Source organism: Notolabrus celidotus, chromosome 11 (genome assembly GCF_009762535.1).
Source record: "Notolabrus celidotus isolate fNotCel1 chromosome 11, fNotCel1.pri, whole genome shotgun sequence".
In the NCBI taxonomy this organism is placed as follows: Eukaryota; Metazoa; Chordata; class Actinopteri; order Labriformes; family Labridae; genus Notolabrus; species Notolabrus celidotus.
Window position 1 is genome coordinate 18299264 of NC_048282.1, and position 18755 is coordinate 18318018.

An 18755-nucleotide genomic window follows, 5' to 3' on the forward strand; every position below is an offset into this window, starting at 1 on the left:
ACAGAGAGAGGCAGAGAGAGTCGGGGAGGTCGAGGCAGCAGCAGCAACAGCAGCAGCGGGGTTGTACTGTAAGCTCTGGTTGAGAAGAGCGAAGGTTGCCTGGCCGATTCCTCAGTTTCCCCCCTGCTTCCCTCAGAATCAAACCACCTCCCTCCCTCCCTCCCTTCCTTCCTCTCAGCCGGACTGACCCGCATGTGAAGCGTGTGACGGCGGCTGCGTGAAGACCGAAGACGGGGCCAAACTGGAGCTCCACTGCGGTCTTACAGTTACTCCTGAAATAACGAGGATGTCCAGTGGTAAGTACACTACCTCTCTCTCTGTAGCTTAGATAGTCTTGGGAAACTGATCTGCACAATGTTAATGTGTTGCAGGCTAGCTAAACTGCAGGAGAATACAGCAGAATGCCAACAGCTGACTTGTACTCCAGTGCTTGCTGTGATGATTGCGGCTGAACTGTTCTGCAGGACTGTCCACATAATAAACACTGGTCCTTATCCAGGCTCAGGGAAATCATGTCGATCACATTTAAAACGAAGCCACGATGATCTCAGAGTTCCGCTGATGTACTTTGCATTGTGACCAGACGTATTTTCACCAATATCCTCTGGTCCAGTGACCTGTTTGGAGTCTAAACATAATGACGTACACGTTTATATTGAGGGAGACAGGCCCAGTTTGTAGCCTATATTAGACCCCAGTCCTGTGAGCTGAACTGAACATCCCTATGCAATGAGGAGACCTGCTTCCAGAGCTGAAGTTGCCCGACGGAATGTGTTACTCCTGATAAGTTGGTGATGTGTGTCGGGGCTGCACTTTTTTCTTCTGCAGTCCACATACTTCCAGGGTGACTTCAGCCTTTAAACAAGTCGTGCAGTGTTTGTGGTGTCCATGTGTAAGTGTGCTTTTTATTAAGAGGCTTGATTTGAGCTGGCGACTTCACATGTAGGCTACTCTGGGCGTCCTGTTATGTAATGCGCTTCGGCCGGTTGCCCGCATCCAAACCTGCCTGGGCCTACACGTGTAAGTGCCAAACATGTTGTTTGACATCAGGTCTGTGTTAGCAATAGTGACAGAGAGGTGGTGGGGGTGTAGATGCTGGTCATTGTCTCGTCATATGTGTGTATTGAGGGATGCAGGGTGGAGGGCATAATGGTTTTTACCCAGGATACTGAAATATTCAACTGTAAGTGAAAGCATCACCATTTGAATTTAAGATAGGATAAGATAAGATATTACTTTATTGATCCCCCAGGGGGGAAATTCAGTTGTTAAAGCAACCCAGACATAAGTACAATCAAGAAAGAAGTTGCAATAAGTAAAAATAAAATAAAATAAGTAAAAATAAAAATAGATAAATAAAGCTAGAATAAAATTTAGATATATACAATGTTACAAATGGAATTTAAATTAAACAGAAGTAATTACAGGCAGTATTAAAACATTCTTAGTAGTGACAGGTTGACATGGTGTGATTATGGTTAGTGATGACAGATTAAGCATTAAATAAAAAAAATACGGGAATGCAATATGACCATGAGTTGGAGTTAGAATAATAATGTAATATAACATAATACAATAACAATAATAATAATAATAATAATAATAATTTGCAATATATGCACCAAAGCTAACTCAATTCTTCTTGTATTGGTGACATTATTTTCTATTGGATTTGTTTTGCACGTACAGTGTATTACATAAGAGCCTGCTGTCTGACCTGTCGTAAATATATCAAAGGTGAGTCGAGGTTAAGATGCCTGTAAGCTCGGGGCATGAAGAGAAGTGGACACTTTATTCTGGAGTGGGTCATAATAAACAAACACTGTTACTTTGATGTATGATGTTGATGATTTGGTGTTAGTTTATCATAGTTTTGTTGCTCCAAGATGATAAACATGTGTTTTATTTATTGTACCCATCAGAATCTTTTTCCAAGCTAGCAAAAACTTCTGAGTGTGTTTTGTGGGACTACAGTGGGATTTTACGGTTGCCCTTAAGGACAAAACAAATTCACAAAAGATGAGACACTTTTACAAAGATGGAGACAAATTTACATTTTAGAAAACATTTTTACATTTTATAAAACAAAATTACATCAGCAAAACACTTTTACCAAGCCCAAAACCAATTTACATTTAAGAAAACAAATTTACAAAATAAAAAAAAACACATTTACAAGCGGTGAGATAATTTTACAAGCAACGGAACACTTTTACAATTTCTGAAACAAATTTACATTTATTTTTAAGGGAAAGGGAATGGACCAAACACCAGAAGTGATCCGGTACCAAACGGAGTACCAGTACCAAACGTTGCTCCGTTTGGTTTCTCTCCATCAAAACAAACTAAATGTCCCCTCACTTGATCACTCCCGGATCACTTCTGGTATTTGGTACATTCCCTTGCAGGATCCCTTGTTCCGCCGTTTGTAAAATTGTCTCACCGCTTTTAAAAGTGTTTTTTGATTTTGTAAATTTGTTTTCTTAAATTTACATTTTGTTTTCCAAAATGTAAAATTTGTCTGCAACTTTGTAAAACTGTTTCATCTTTTGTAAATTAGTTTTGTCCTTCAGGCCCACGAAGAGATTTAGACAAAATCCATGAACCACACTGAAACCTCACTTTCAATAAGATATTGTTTTGAGCTGTCTGTTGAAAAACTCATGCAAAAACTGTAATTGATCCCAAACCTGGTCATCATGTGTGCAGCTCATGTATATTTTCTCCTCTCACTGTTGCCTCAGCTCAGGCAGCACGGCAGAGATTTGCTTATTAAGTTTAGAGGTTAGCAGTGTCCTTGACATGTGCTGCCAGAAGCCGGCCATAGTGAGTCATCAAAGCTAATGGGGGAAGCATGGACAATTTAATCTGGACTGGAGAGCTCTTGATCTCTGATGGTGCCCACTCAGAAGGCCTTTGTTGTCAAATAGAGCACACCCGTCCCTGCCCACTCAAGATGTTCGAGGCAGATTGCAGTGATAGAGCGTCGCCAGGCTGTCCAACCAGGAACAGTTGTTATTCTTCTGTGAAAGTCTCATCTGAGTTTGTTGAAATAGGACTGTTTGACTTTACAGCTTGATGACAAAGATGATCGGTTGTTACCTACGGATGCATGAGGTAATTCATGGAGGAGATTTGGCCGTCACAATCCAGTGTTTTGCAAACAAAACAGCAAGTAAATTCCATGGAAATGCTGTTCCTAAGCTGCTGGGGGGGAAACAAAATGACCAGGCCATTTACTGGATATTGTTTCCTGATTTTCAAACTTTCTGCCGGAGAATATCTGCAAATACAAACATAAACAAACACAGTCACCCTGTCAACAAATGTAATGTGTGTGTTTACCCTGATTTTTGTTTTTCCATGTTGATCTGGATTTTAAAACATTGTCAGTCAATTTTGATGTGTATTTTTTCCCCACAGGAAAACAGGCAGTGTATAGGAGTAACAGGCGCAGTGTATAGGGCTGACATGCTGACTGTTTTCACAAATGCCAACTCAAATAGAGACGCACCTCTGATGCCTCCGACCCGTCTGAGCTCATGGTGTGTGTGAGCTGGGATAAACTAGTGGCCTGGCCCAAGAGTGCAGAGATAAAGCCCACACAGGTGAGAAGAACTCTTCATTCTTTCTCCTACAGTCTTTAAAAAATATATTTTTTCAGAATATTTGATGATTTAAAGTCTAAATCTTCAATCGGAAGGTATTTTTTTCATCTTTGTTTTTTCAGGATGTCGTGGGCCAGAGACCTCTTCAGAGGCAGAACGGATGAGCGAAAGACTGCATGGGGAGAGCGCAATGGCAAAAAAAGGAAGGACAGTTCATCACTGTGCAACCCACACTATATGAGCTGCCTGAGAGACCCTGAGGACCTGGAGCCCCCTGATGCAGCCTCTAAACATTACAGCTGCGCAGCAGGCACCAGCGGGGGCCACTTTGGTGTGCGCTGTGGATGGCAGGAGGACCACTACAGGACAAGGATGGGTGGCGGCGGTGGGGATCTGGGTCTTAAGGCAGTGGATCTAGGCTTTGAGGATGGTGATCTGAAAGGGAGGAAAGATGAGGAATCAGGGGAGTTAGCGGAGGGCAGCTGTAAGGCGATGTCTCTGCTGGACTGCTGGAGACGGTTTATTTGGATTTTCCAATCCAAGAAATTTCAGTCTGCCAAGCTGGAGCGTCTCTATCAGCGCTACTTCTTCAGGCTCAACCAGAGCTCTCTGACCATGCTTATGGGGATGCTGGTGGTGGTTTGCGGAGTCATCCTGGCTATTTACTGCATCCACCGGACCCCCCACAAAGGTGGTATAGCCTATATCTCAGTACTCTCAGTGGCCATGGCTCTCTTCCTTGCCATGATGGTGGTGTGCAACCGTAACGGCTTCCACCAGGACTACATGTGGATCGTGAGCTACCTGGTGATTGGGTTGTTAATCGTGGTGCAGGTATTTGGGGCGTGGGTGGTTTACCCCCCCAGTGCGTCAGAGGGCATCTGGTGGACAGTTTTCTTTATCTATATTATCTACACGTTGCTGCCAGTCAGGATGAGAGCTGCTGTGGTCTGTGGAGCTGTGCTGTCCATCATAAATGTAGTGACCGCCTGGCAGCTCAACCCGAAGCACCAGTTTGTCCTTGAACAGGTGAGTGACAGCAGGTGTCAAACATGATGAAAATCAGGTCTGAAAATGCAACATCCATGTTGATATTACAATAAGTTAGATTGTAATGTCAACATCTGTATGATCAGAGATGTAGTCAGTAATTAGAGCTGGCATTATTGGTTGTAGATTTACAGTCTGTAGGAGCATGTTTTTAACTATGACTATATCTTGTTATATTTCTGTTTGACATGATCTTAAACTTAGCATCTTTTGGGTTCTGGACTATCTGTCATATAAATGTAGCAAGCTGAAGACGCCACCTTCAGCTTCAAGAAATCGTGACACAAATCTAATGAAATCTTCAGATGACAAAAAACAAATGCTTTAACACAATTTAACCAAAATTCAGCATATTATTGTTATTCAGGTGTCAATAGGTTTTATTCATGCAGATTGCTTCCTCACATTAGAACTGGCAATCAGTTATTGCTTTCAGGCATTTGTAGTCATTAATTCGCATAATATAGGCTCACACAGACAGAATATTATTGAGATGGACACCTTTGTTTTTGACATCAGATAAACAATGACGTCAAAATAGGCAAACTTTCTGCATTATTTAAAGTCAATTTCTAATTTTTAAAAGTCTTTTTGAAAAACTCTCAAATGGACAATAATTTTCACTATACATGTTCCTCCTCTCTTTGCTGGTCACTTTAAAGTGCAATTTCAATGTCATCAGGGAATCGACAGTCATTGTATTTTTGCATTAAAAAAAAAAAACATTCCAAAATTCAACCAAAGTTGATACAAGGCTTAAGCAGTCTGATAATAAAGTGGGTGAAAAACATCGAACAGTATGGTCTTCAATATAAAATTCCTGTTACACTGTCTCTCAAAAAAAGATCATAACTTTGGAAGATTGGTGTAGCTCAGACTGCTGAAGCCTCTTATCAGTTTTGGCTGAGCTTCATGATGCATTTTTGAACAGGAGGAGGACTGTGGATTTTGTTTCCCATCACTCTGAAGTCATAATAGTAACGGATCTCTTCCCAGTTATCATTAAGCACTAAAGGACAGCAGCCCATAGAGATCTGGGCTTTGACAATCGTTCAAAGATAGACTTAGAGATGTGAAACTATCCTTTAATAGTCATTACATTCATTTATATAATGGAATGTTGTTTTTCTGTTGCAACTTTCATCCTTGATACGTCTTCTTGAATTTTTCTGCCTGCTAAACAGCAACAAGCTCTGAAGTCAGAGTGGACATTTACATTCATGAGAAAACAAGACCCATCTCTCAGACTGGTGCAAGTCATGGCCCACCATTATCATCGTACAATTGAGCCCAGTGTTGTCACTGTATTCACCAGTCAAAACGCCCTACTTTCTTTCTCTCTCCGTCAATATAGGACAAACATTGTGCAGACTCCTCAGCCACTTTTCCATGTCAAAGGTGGCGTACTAAAAGTAGATGATGCTGTAGATCTCGGCAGCCTTAAAAATGAGCTTTTTAATGAGCCTATGTTTTGTGCTGTAGGGCTTTGGCAACTCTGTTGGGGTTTGCAGAAGGTCGTCTGGGTTGAATGAGCCCGTTTAGCTGCATTGTGGAGGAATATCATGATAATGTAGCATGGTGCCATTCAGGACGCAGTTCCTCACAACAAGGAGGCTATTGTGGTAAAATGACACAGGGTGGGGTGGAAAACTCAGATTGTGCAATGAATTTGATGGAAAACAGAATGATGACTACTTCGAATGGAGGCTGTGAATAAAACGAACACAGGAAAAAGTAATTTATTATGGCTGTAGCTCCCAACACATCGAAATATTTCTTCATTACTTGTAGCTGTTAATTCTTTTAGTATGTGCTGTCTGAGTCTCATTAATTTTCTCAGAATGATAAATGTCTTTTTGTTTGAAGGGTGCACAATACATCTGATTGTTGTGTTTAGTTATACTTGAGGATTCAAAACTATTCATGATCAGCCAAACCTTCAAATTAACACAAACACTGTCTTTGACAGGGCTACAACTAACAAATACTTGAATTGGAGAAGATTCATCCGTCTGTTATTTGTGCAATTTGTTAATTTTAAAATGACTCCAAAGTATGTAAAAAAAAAAAAAGAGGGGGGGGGGGGGGGGGGGGGGGGGGGGGGGTTAAAAGGAAAGGAGTACAAAATGTTTATCAGAGGTCCCAACCCAACCCAACATTTAGTTTATTCATACACATCATCACAAATGTACATCTATATATGAAGAGTTAATTTGCAAAAACACTTAACTCACTTTTAAAAAACAAAATAAAAATGAAAAAAAACATATTTTTTTATTACTAGCTTTTGGTATGATCAATCAACTGAGGTTGGGGGGCTTTGACTTAGTCCAAAAAGACTTAAATAATCAGAGATATCTTGAAAATGTAACTTTATTAGGAATCCATATCAAAAAGAAATGTGTTTTTTGAACATTTCTAAAAACTGAGTTATCTGTTTTTACAAATGAACTCTTCATATATTCAGTAAACATTTTCACAATGTTTGGATGTGTGGAAAGGGGTGGCCCCAAGGAAGCTATTTAAAGCTTTTAATAGGGGGCCCAATTTCCCACAAATAAAGTGGTAACAGACAAGATACAACAACAACAACATACTGAAAGACAACAAACACACAACAGACAATTCCAATATTGTGGGTTACACACATAGATTAGTTGGTGCATTGATGTGATCAGTAAATTAATCATACATTGCCAAAAGTTGCAATTTTTAGTTTTTTTCTGAAGATGGAGATGGAATGTGACATTTTTAACCCATCGTCGAGCTCATTCCATATCTGCGGCCCTCTGCATACAATGCTAAAGCTGGTACATTTTAATCTTCGTTTTTTCCCACTGATTAGGTTTTTATTCCTGGTGGCATGTGTGTGCATTAGGTCCCTTATTGTCCCACCAACATCCAAAATGCAAAGTTCCCTATAATTGAATGAAGTAACACTGAGAAAAAATACAACCTTAGTTATTTCACACATTGGAACAAACTCATTTTTGGCATTTTACCTTTACAGATGACTTCTATGGCTGATTATTTTTTTTAATAATGGAGAACTAAATAATCCACTGTTATATCAGCTCCAAACCATTACACATGTTCTTACTGTCAAGTCAACAACAGGCTGCTTCCATATAGGGCATTGTTACCCCTCGCAGTAGGAAGCAAAGGCATTATCAATAAAATGATGATGACCAAATTCCATTAGCTTTGTCAATGTCAGGTCCACAGTGTTGTGAATGCTTGTTCTGTCAGAAAGTCATTGCATAACAGGACACTTAAATATACGGGGCCACGGTTAACGCTTTTAGTTGCAGTGTTGCTCTTCCATTATGACAGCTATGGCTCCAAAAACATCGACAGTTAGAGTCACTTGCGTCATCAACCTACAATTGTCCTCCCTCTTTTGATTGTTACCGTGCAGTGTAGTGGAGCCTTGTTTGTTTGTTTGTCAGTGAGGAATTTTAACATTCTCTATGAGGGCCTACGAGTAGCCCTTTTCACCCCTTTAAAGAATGTCAGAATTATGTCACAAACTTCAACTTGACATGATATCTGTTCCTGTTTGAATTTGTCATGTTTGCTCTTCTAAAACACATAGGGGTTGAACTCTGCCTGGACCTGTTATTGGTTTTCTCTACCAACCATTGCTATTAAGCAACCAGATGAATATGGAGCCACTCTGAATGAGGCAATATTGACAGAACTCTACTAGTCTGGTGAGCTGGTATGTTAAGCATAAATGCCCCAGACTTGCCTCCGTGTACTCCAGCCCTGGTTGTTGCTTTAGCTTTCTGATGATTGACAGCAGCCCTGCCTGAGGGTTTGGACCCCCCAATACTGTATGTTACAGCTCTCTTAGCGATCAGTCATGGGACAGGGGCCTGGCACTGCTAGGTTGAACAATTTTCTCAGTAGTTATCAGCTGTGTTGCACTCATCTTAACATTAATCTACAACCCTCTTCCAAAAAAGTTTGGGGCACTGTGTAAAATGTTGCTCATTATGAATACATCTTTCACCAACAACACGTTTCAGGAAAGTGAAGACAGGGACAACGAAATATTGAAAAAGTTGCATAAAAAAACAAAAAAAAAACAAGGAGGAATATCTTTTGACCCTCCTGTTATGTTGCAGGTCAAATTGACCCTTTTAAAAGTCTATTTTAGGCAATATATGCCTTCCAAACCAGTTTGTGAATTTCCCCATTGTGGGATGAATAAAGGAGTATCTTATCTTATCTTAAATGCAGCATAAAAATCTGGGCAGCATGTGACAGAAGAGGTGTCTCGTGTTAATTTATTAACATCACTCCATAAATTAAACATGAACCATGGTCTGCGAGAATTAAAGAACACCAATGGACCAAATGTGGATTTAAATGGTTAATAATGGAGTTAAAAATGAGTTGTTTTAAAAAAAAATGTGTATTGGGATTTTTTGGGGTTCCAACATTTTTGGATGATTGAATATGACCCAGGTCAAATTGACCACCATTGTTCACCATTCTGTGAGAGACTGCATGAGACAATGGTTCAGCATTGTTGTATTCTTTGAAGTAAAATTTCAAAGAATTTGGAGATTTCATCATGTACAGTCCATAATATCATTAAAAGATTCAGAGAAGCTGGAGAAAGCACTGTACAAAGGAACAAGGCTGAAAAACAGTACTGGATAGCCATAATCTATCAGGCTGCATTTAAAACAGACATGACTCTGTAGTAGAAACCACCTCATGGGCTCAAAAAACATCGTCTGTGAACAGTTCATTGCTGCATCCTAAAATACAGGTTAAAACTGTACCATGCAAAAAGGAAACCATAAACATGAGGAGAAGGACCGCTTAAGGGGTTATCAGTGCACAATTCAAAGGCCACCATCCATGAGGGTATGGGATGCTGAAGTGCCCATGGTATGGGTGGCTCCACATCCAGGATGGCACCATTTATGCTGAACATTATATAAGGTTTTGGAGCAACACATGCTGCCATCCAGACAAAGCCCCTTCAGAGAAGACTGTGCATATTTCAGCAAGACAATGCCAAACCACATTCTGCACTTATTAAAACAGCATGGCTCTGTAATAAAGGAGTCCTGGTGCTAAACTGGCCTGCGTGTAGTCCTGACTTGTCATCCATTAAAACATCTGGCGCATCATGAAACAGAAAACATGACAAAGGAGACCCTGAACTGTTGAGCAGCTGAAATTCTATATCAGGCAAGAGTGGGACAATATTTCACCTTCAAAACTCCAGAAACTGGTCTCCTCTGTTCCCAAGCATTTACAGAGTGTTGTTAAAACGAGGTGATGCAACACAATGGTAAACATGTCCCAACTTTTGTGAAACCTGTTGCCACATCAAATTGAAAATGGGCATAAATGTTCTTAAAATAATGTATATCTTTATTTGTTTCATTATTTGATGTGTTCTTTGTACTGTTTTCATTTTAATTTAGGTTTTAAATGATTTGCAAACAATCAAATTCAGTTTTTATTAACATTTTACACAGCGTCCCAACTTTTTAGAATCAGGGTTGTAAATCAAGATGATTTCAGGGTGATTCGTGTTTTCTCCCTCAAAAAAGCAGCACAAGGTGTCTTTTGGTCAATCCTTAGTACCAGCAGATATCTCCTAAGCTGCTTGCACTTTTATGAATAGAGAAGGAGTCCATTCAGTCTGTCACACCCTCATGTAAGCTTACACAAGCTCTGTGGTTCCTGGCGTCTCAGGGCCAGACTCTCTGTTCTGGGAAAGCTGCTTCCTTCTTCTGGGACCTCATCATCCTCCAGCCCCCTCTGTGTCCCAGCCTTGTTTTTCCCCTTGTTTGTGTTGTCCCTGTGGGGCGTTCATGCAGGTTCAGGGCTGAGAAGACGTGAGAGCGATGATGGAGATGACAAAAAGGGGTCTTTGTGAGAGACCTTCACAATGAAGCAGGTTAGAAGGGGGCATTTGTGGAAGCTGATGCGATGGCAACTGATGGAGAGTGTGAAATGCTAAGCTGACTCTCCAAATGTAAAAGAGCCGCCAGTCTTCTTTCTTTTTTTCCCCCCTCCACTTTTCTCTGAGTCATCACTTCATGCTCACATTATACCTCAACAATCTGAGATAGAGCTCACCCACTCATGGGGATTGTGTCCATCAGATCTCCTTGCTGCGACTCCTCAGACAATCACACAGAGATCAAGATAGAAACTGTTCTGGGGAAGCAGCTAGTTACGATGCTCATTTATCTCAACAGGTTGCACCTTGTAAGAAAGATTTTTATTTGACGTAACTCGGGCTGTTCTTGAGTCCTGACCACAATGTCCCCATGGGTTTCTACAAGCTTGAATACACACCCCCTGCAAAATGATTTCAGACTCTCTCAGGAAGTCTTGAATAATGTGCACAAATACATACTTTGCTCCTTTGATTACATCATTATCTTGGATGAAATGAGCAGTTTCATCTTTTTCTATTTGGACACAGCCTTGTCTTGGACTAGACTTTGGTCTTGACTAAAGCCCTGGAGGTAACATTAATTTGATAAAGCTTGAACGAAACAAGTGTGAATTCAAGCTTGGAAAGACAGAAAGTTAATACACTTTTTTCTCTACTTGCTCGGCTTTCTTTGATCGTTGCCACTGATTTTTTTTAAACAGGTAAACCCTATTCAAAGCATAGACTGTATATAAAATGGACGTCATCTCCTCGGCTCGAAGTGAGGCTGCCACAAAAACTGCTCCCCCTGGTGGCTGGCTGCAGTATAGGTCAAGATCTCTGTCTCCTGCATTCATTTGAATGGGCTCCAGTCAAACTTAAAAAAATAAATACACGGCGTACGAATGTTTCTCACATCCGTATGCTATGGTGATATGTAGTTCAAGGCCTCTTTTTTCTAAAAAGTTTCTTTCTCATTAGTTATTAGAGTTTAAAAAACAGAGGTTCACATCCGGTTTTACTTTGTTGACAGCTGCTGTAGAGAGAAACTCCGTAGGAACTTGGGACAGTACGCTGTAGGGCGGAGCTTGTTACCGTCAAAACACTCAAACTCCTTACTGCCCAGACTCTGGCCGCAGAAAATGTACAAGATGGCAGCATTCTGGAACGGGATATTTTGGCTTCAAAACGAAAGGCGGAGCGACGCTGTCCATTATATATATATAGTCTATAATTCAGAGCTATTGCTTTTTCACTTTTGACCAATTCAAACTTCTTCACCTGTCTTCAGTGTCAATGATTTCAATAACTTTTTTTCATTGAATCACTGTAAACTGAATGGCACATCTGGACTGCAAAGTGAGTCAAGCTGTTGGAAGCTCTCTATGGATACTTTGTTGTGTTAAAGTCCCTCCAGTGCTGCAGAGGGGTCGGCTCATTTTTTCCTCGTCAATACTTCTTTCTGGGATTTGCACACCTCTTCCTTGTAGTTTGCATTTGCATTTGGTTTAGAGTTTGCTACAGTCTTTTTAGACAAGTTTGACCAGCAGCTTTTTGACTGGAGGATGGATCTAGAGTTCTGTTTTTCTGTTTATGTTGGCTTTATGTCAGGTTTCTCTGAAATTTCTGCGCATGGAAAGTTAAAAACAGGACCCCCTTTTCAGACCATTTTGAAAACGAGATGGTAAATCTCAAGGGGTCTCACCTAATAAATACATTTAATTACTTAACAACCCCATTTTAATTCATTTTTGCACATTTCATTGCATCACATAGAGCCAACTGAAGAGAACTGTTTTGATCTGGTTTCTTTTTAAGGCCTTTTTGTAGCTTTTAGTTTCAGCACACCTGAAGTAAAACGGTTACTTTAGCATTGTCTAACTTTATATCACCTACTGCATCCACATTTAAATTTGAGTTTAGAGATGCACCCAAAATAAAGAATGAAAATAGTCCTCAGTTTAAAATGCCTTCATGCAACGGTCTACTTTTGTCCAGTCACCTGAGATTTGATTTAAGCTCATGTCCCAAAGCACTTGGACTGTGGCTGGAAGTCAGATATGCATGACACACACACACACACACACACACACACACACACACACACACACACACACACACACACACATACAACCAACACACACACACACACACACACGTATAGAGATGCACTCAAATACACATCCCTTGGTGCAGATTCATTTGGCCCCTGGGTGCTGATCTGTGAGAGACCACCTGTCCCTCTTGTTTTGGTTTGTCAATCTCTCTTGGGGGGAGTACTAACCCCGACATGATTGGCATCTAGTGCTGTGCAGAAGAATTCTGCTTTGATATATTTATTTGAATAACTTAAGTATATACAGCTGTGCATGTGTACGCCTTTGAGTCTTTAGGAGGATTATGTGACTTGCAGAGTCATTGTTTAGTTCTAAGAATTTAGAAGCAGCCGGGGTGCAAGATGTCATACAGGGATTAACAAGGAACCAAACAGAAGTAGTCCTTTTGTGTGTGCAGCAGGATATATTTGGCTAACCAAATTCTAAACGGAGTCCCCCGAGGAGGAGCTATCGACAGGCAGGTCAATAAAAGAGTGAAGTCTCAAAGGTACATCTCATCTGCGCTTTTGTTATTGTGTGCTGATCCGGCGCTAGAGGAAAAACCTGTTCCTTTGGCAGATTGTTATGGGGTCAACGAATGTGGGACTAGTGGAAACATACTGAAACCTCTGCTGAACAATGGAGAAAAAGATACCAATCAATGAAATGTCACAGGCCTGACCGATGCATGCATAATGCATTTAGGCCAGAACATTGGTGTTATGTAAGAAAAACCAGACAGCAAGCGCAGAGGCTACCTTAACCTTTATGCAATTATTTATGACGTTTTTTCATAAAGTAGTGCACCAGCTGTGTGTGACACCTTTTGCTTTCTCAGTATTATCAGTTATCTCTCATGGATTATTATCTTTTCTGGATGTACGAGGAATATTTCATTTTTAAACTGAGGCAGAGTTTGCAGAGGCCTTCTAATAGGGTGGGGTATTGTTTACATTTTAATCATATTTGTATCACTTAGATAACTTCTTTAAGTTTCGGTGTTGATCAGCTAAAAGGAGTCATGCTGTTGAGGAATTAAAACAAATCTCACTTTTACCTCTTTTGGAGTATTAGCAGGAATAAAGACTACATCCTAAAATCAGCGTCTGTATTAAAAAATGATTAAGAAAAAACGTTTTCTACATGCTTTACTTAAAAAAAACCACAATACTTGTTCCCTAATGAAAATGCTGATTTAGATCCAGTCAGATGTGAAAAAAAAAGATTTTATTTTTTTTATTTAGAGCCAACATGCAAAGATCTGTTTACTTTGATACCTGATCCTGTAGACACATTTTGCTCCGCACTCGATGAGTATTGAAGTTTGACACCAAGCCTGACTTACATTAAGCGAATTCAGTGTCCTGTGTTCGCACATTATGTCCAGCCGAACACACACACAGCACACAAGAAGTGGAGTGTGTGATCTGTGTCTGTCTGCATGGATCAGAGCAGCTCACTCGGCTGCTATCAAATGGTGAGAACCCATCATCAGGTACTGTGGGTGCCAAACAATGCACTGCCTCAAATAATAGATCCCCCATTCTTCCCATCCCCTCCCCTTTAGAGAGGGAGAGAGCTTGTGACTCATCCCCCTTATTGTATTACAACCAGAGGCAATGATACAAACCCGGATAGCTTCCACCACCATGGGTGGGAGCAATTAGGATTAGCGATAAGCGAAGTATTGCTCTTAGAATGTAGCCGGCGATAAGGCAAATAATAGCCTGGCTAATAATAGTAGGTGAGTCAGGGATGAGGAAGTACAGGCTTCTAATAACAGCTCATGGTTTACTAACAACTTGGCTCTCCACAAAAGTAAATACAGGGATTTGAGGCTGAACTGCTATGGCGGACGGCCAAGAGATATATATTAGGAATCCATTAGCGGTGTTAAATGTTGATCTGTAGAGCACGCAAGCCCTGAGGCTTTTAAGGGCAGTTTTACTTTAGAGATCCTGTTAAGTGTAGAGCACCCAATCCTAGCGCTGGTGACAGGAAGGTGAATGGCTCTCTGTCAGAGGTCACTGTCAGACAAGCCAACTGTCTTGTTATCCCACTTTCCCCAGTTACAATTACACTTCTACAACATATGTCCGGCCTGCGTGAGAATGCCAGGGTGAAGCTGTAATTAACAAACATGCTCGCTATCTGCACAAACACCTTCCTGCTATTGAAATATACACCGCTGTTGTGGACAACCCATGTCTTTACTGACATACACAGACCCTCTTTAACCTGCTCGACCTGCTAATGAAATGGAAAGAACAGGCCTCCCGTCTTATTTAATCCACTCAGTGTGGACTGTTTTTCCTGTTAGTTATTGTGTTTAAAGCACCCAGCCTCAGTGTCTCAAAGCATGGCTTTTTCACATTTTCAGTGAATGATGTCAGATACCATAACAAGACTCCAGTCTCATGATGTAATTTCACACACTCCACACACGCTTGATTAATCCAAAGGAAGTAACACACTGTCTTTTTGCCTTCACAGTATCTGATGGGACCAGCTCTGTAGCAGAAAGCTTAGAAAGAGAATGACTTTGTTGTAACACTACCCCCTCGCACATGTGAAAAAATGAACATGTTTCCTTTTAAGGAGGCAGAAAGACGATGCTGTTTTCTTTGTTTGGAATAAAGTGTCATGAGCACCTTTATGCCGTAAGGAAGAGCCACAGCTGTCAGACTGTACGTTGTCCTTAACATGAAATGTGCTTAAAACACTCACAAAGAGTCTTTGTCATGGTGTGTAAAGCCCCTTAAACACGATGGATACTTCATAAAGACAGGGTCAGCACACAGAAACATATACTAGTACAGTGGCTGTAGTGCTTTTAATTTTCAAACCATGTGTTGAAGCTCAGCGCCCAGTGTGTTTTATCCACGTGAAACGCCTGATGTATCAGGCTTCACAAACATGTACGTCACATGTGATGTTTTTTCTTGAAGTCTGGGAGGCGGATGTGGTCCATGCATGAGTTCAGTCTTAGCTCATCATTGACTGACGAAGCCTAACACTTCAGTTAAAACAGTCACCAAGCTGCTCTCGTGCCACCGCTGTTTAAACTATAACCTGTTGTTCTCGTACCAGTATTGATCTGTGTGCTTTGTAGTAAAAGTCAATATTGTGTACAAGAAGAGTCAGAACCGAGAAGGACACCAGTAAAAACTGTGTTGTTCATGTTAGCAGATGCTTATATAACTGGTTCATCAAAGTAAACTCTTGTATGTTTTTATTGGCCCACACACGCTTCTCATTAAAGAGTAAAAAGCTGCCTTTCTTAATTCTAGTCTGAAGTATTTCAAGACACTGGAGAGAAGAAGAAGGAAAACATGTTCAGGGGCAAAACAGAAGATGCACCGTGTAGTTTTACTTGTCAGAAGTAGACTTATGTTACACCTGCTTGTGTCAAAGCGTAATGGTGACCGTAGGATCATGTTGTAGATTGTGCTTAAAAGGAGTTTGAGCCAATAGCAGCTGAAATGAAAATTCCTGGATGTTTAGCTCACAGTCACATAGTTCAAGGTCTGGACTCCCTCACAGAGTTCAGATCAGTGGGACGAGCCAGCAGAGGAGAGTATTGAACTGGTGGGCTGGTTGGTTTGTTAAAGCCTATTAAGTAAATCTTGTGTTCTCAAAAAGCCGCCGTGCTGTAATTGCAGCTGCGCCTGCGAGGGTGTGAGTGGGCAGGAAGTGAGAGGTTAGCGAGGACACAGCTGGGAGGAGAGTGTTGTGTCCGGCCCTGTCCCCCCCCCACCCCCACCCCCACCACCCTGCCTTCCCCCTCCTCCCTCCTCCCCCCTCCCCTCCCCTCCCCTCCTCAATCTCAGTCTGTCCAGTCAAACACTGACCCCAGCCTGGACCACTGAGCAGACAAGACTACTGACAAACACACAATTATCTCCGGTCACATATCTTTGTTGTTACAAATCGGTACATTTCCTTATTACTCTGCATCCTACAAAAAGTTGTCTTGAACAAATAGAAGTAGATCTGTATTCCTTTCATTTGCCTCCACAGCAAATGCTTGCACTTGAAAGAGCCACGTCATTATGACAACGGGTGATGGCACTCATGGGAAATGAAGTCCTCGTCCTGTAAAACAGGACAGATTACAACCAAAGGGGTCACCAGAATCAACATGGAAACTCCTCACAGTGCCTTTAAGAAGTTGGGAGGACAGATCATCACCTGATGATGCTGTCAGTAGTGCTTCTACTACTATTTCTGCCGTTCATATCTCAATATTATTCTTGTGATTTGCTTCAACCAAGCATCAATCAATCTGTTTTATATTTGTATCTTTGGAAAATATCTTTATTTATAGTTTTTCATTTTAAAAACAAGAACATTTATTACACATCCACCCATATTACCCACCCTCCCTAAACCTAGAGACAAGAGTGACAAGAATGAAAAAATAAATAAACACAAAAATAAAACAAATAATATTAAAAGTAAATGTAGTAATTATAATAACTCGTAAAAGAAATCTGTAGACTAACAAGCAAATACTTTCATAATAAACATTGTAAACAAAAAATAAATGAATACATAAAATAACAAATTATCCTTTAGATTCATAGACATGACAATGGAACATGAAGAATGACATTACAAAAACAAAAAGAGCTTCATGATGGATTAGTGCACATCAACCTTAAAAACTTGAGGTTACACACTCATTTAATCATTTTTATTTAATGCAGGATTATTCTGTGGCTGTCTGTCTAATTCACAGAGACAGGAAGTGTGTGGGAAGAAGGGATAAAGGACGTGATAAATGTCCGAAAGCAGCAGATGTAAAACCGAGAGGAGACATTAAGGCCAAGTCAAATGAACCACAGTTAAGTATTAAGACGGCTAAAACTGTGGCTTGTCTGACCCTTCTGCTTTGGTTTAGGGAGCGTCCATGTTTAAAGATCTCAAATGACCATGTAACTGCAACAAAGAACGTCTCCTGTCTTTGTGGGATTTGCCAGAAAGTTGTTTCACTTCACTCTCTGACATTTCTTTCCTCCAAGTCCAGACAGTCCTCTGTTAATGTTCTCATGACTGTTTTTTAGGCTCTACACTTACCTACAGACACAAATGTAGAAGGAAGGTTGTTGAATATGGGCCGGACAAATGCAACGTGTCCTAATCCCAACTGTTGAACCTCTAAAAACTGAAGGCTGACTTAAAAGGATAAATTATCATTATTATCTTTTGGCTTTATAGGAAAAAAAATGTTGGTCAGATTTGAAAAATCGAGTGGGTAATTTTAGCAAGTGGCTGCAGTTTGTTTTAGTCAGTGCTTACAGGACGGCTGGGAAATTTTCCTCATGTTTGGAAAACGTAAATGGACATGTATTAATTCTGGATCTGGATTCGTGACAGATGTGCGGCCTGGGTCCAGCTCTATTTAGCTTTGTGGAATTTGCTTCAGTCTTTCACAAAGATTACTTCGTGGCCTCTCTGGTCGCCTGAGACCAATTTTGGTTTGGCCCGAGCCGTGACGAAAACAGAGCTCTGATTCCAGATGGCAAAGACCCAAGATGGCAAAGACAGGCACCCCCACCCCTCTACAATAGTTATCTTTATAAGGAATGGCTTTTTTCGTGTTAGTAATTACAACTAATATTAACCTCAAATAGATAAGATCAAGTGCAACAAGGTCTCATAATATTTTCTATTTTTACCTCTTAATGTTGACATGTTGTCTTTTCAGGCTCAAATCAGGAGAGTTTGACGATGTTTTGACGTATCTCTGTAAGACATTTTAGAAGCTCCAGATGCCTATCAGAGGTCGTGAGCTGGAGAGAAGCCCCGATGTCAACAGCAGTCAGTGTCCCCAGAGTCTGTGTGTGGACTCATGGGATAAAGAACTCTGGCCTTTGTAAAGTGAAAACTTTGTTTTCAGTTGAGCTTATGCTTTGTGGGACATTTGAATTAATCACAGCGGGCCGTTTAAAACTTCCTGTACTATCCAAACATTGATTAGATGGCCTCTTTTTAAAGAAGCAACACTGTTTTATCTCTAGTCATCAGTTTTATGTCGGCCTCGTCTCGCTGTGTTGCTGGGGAGTTTTTGTTAGTTACATATTC

At 40.7% G+C, this 18755-nt stretch overlaps 1 protein-coding gene across 1 annotated transcript in view; it reads left to right on the forward strand.

Annotated features, from left to right (window-relative positions):
* LOC117822008 (adenylate cyclase type 6-like) overlaps nt 1–18755 on the forward strand; it is a 44523-nt gene continuing 25768 nt past the window's right edge. Inside the window, exons 1-3 of the mRNA XM_034696601.1 lie at nt 1–296; nt 3424–3608; nt 3731–4637. Of these exons, the coding sequence (XP_034552492.1) occupies nt 3732–4637 (906 nt within the window). The 5' untranslated portion in view covers nt 1–296; nt 3424–3608; nt 3731. The remainder of the gene's footprint in view (nt 297–3423; nt 3609–3730; nt 4638–18755) is intronic.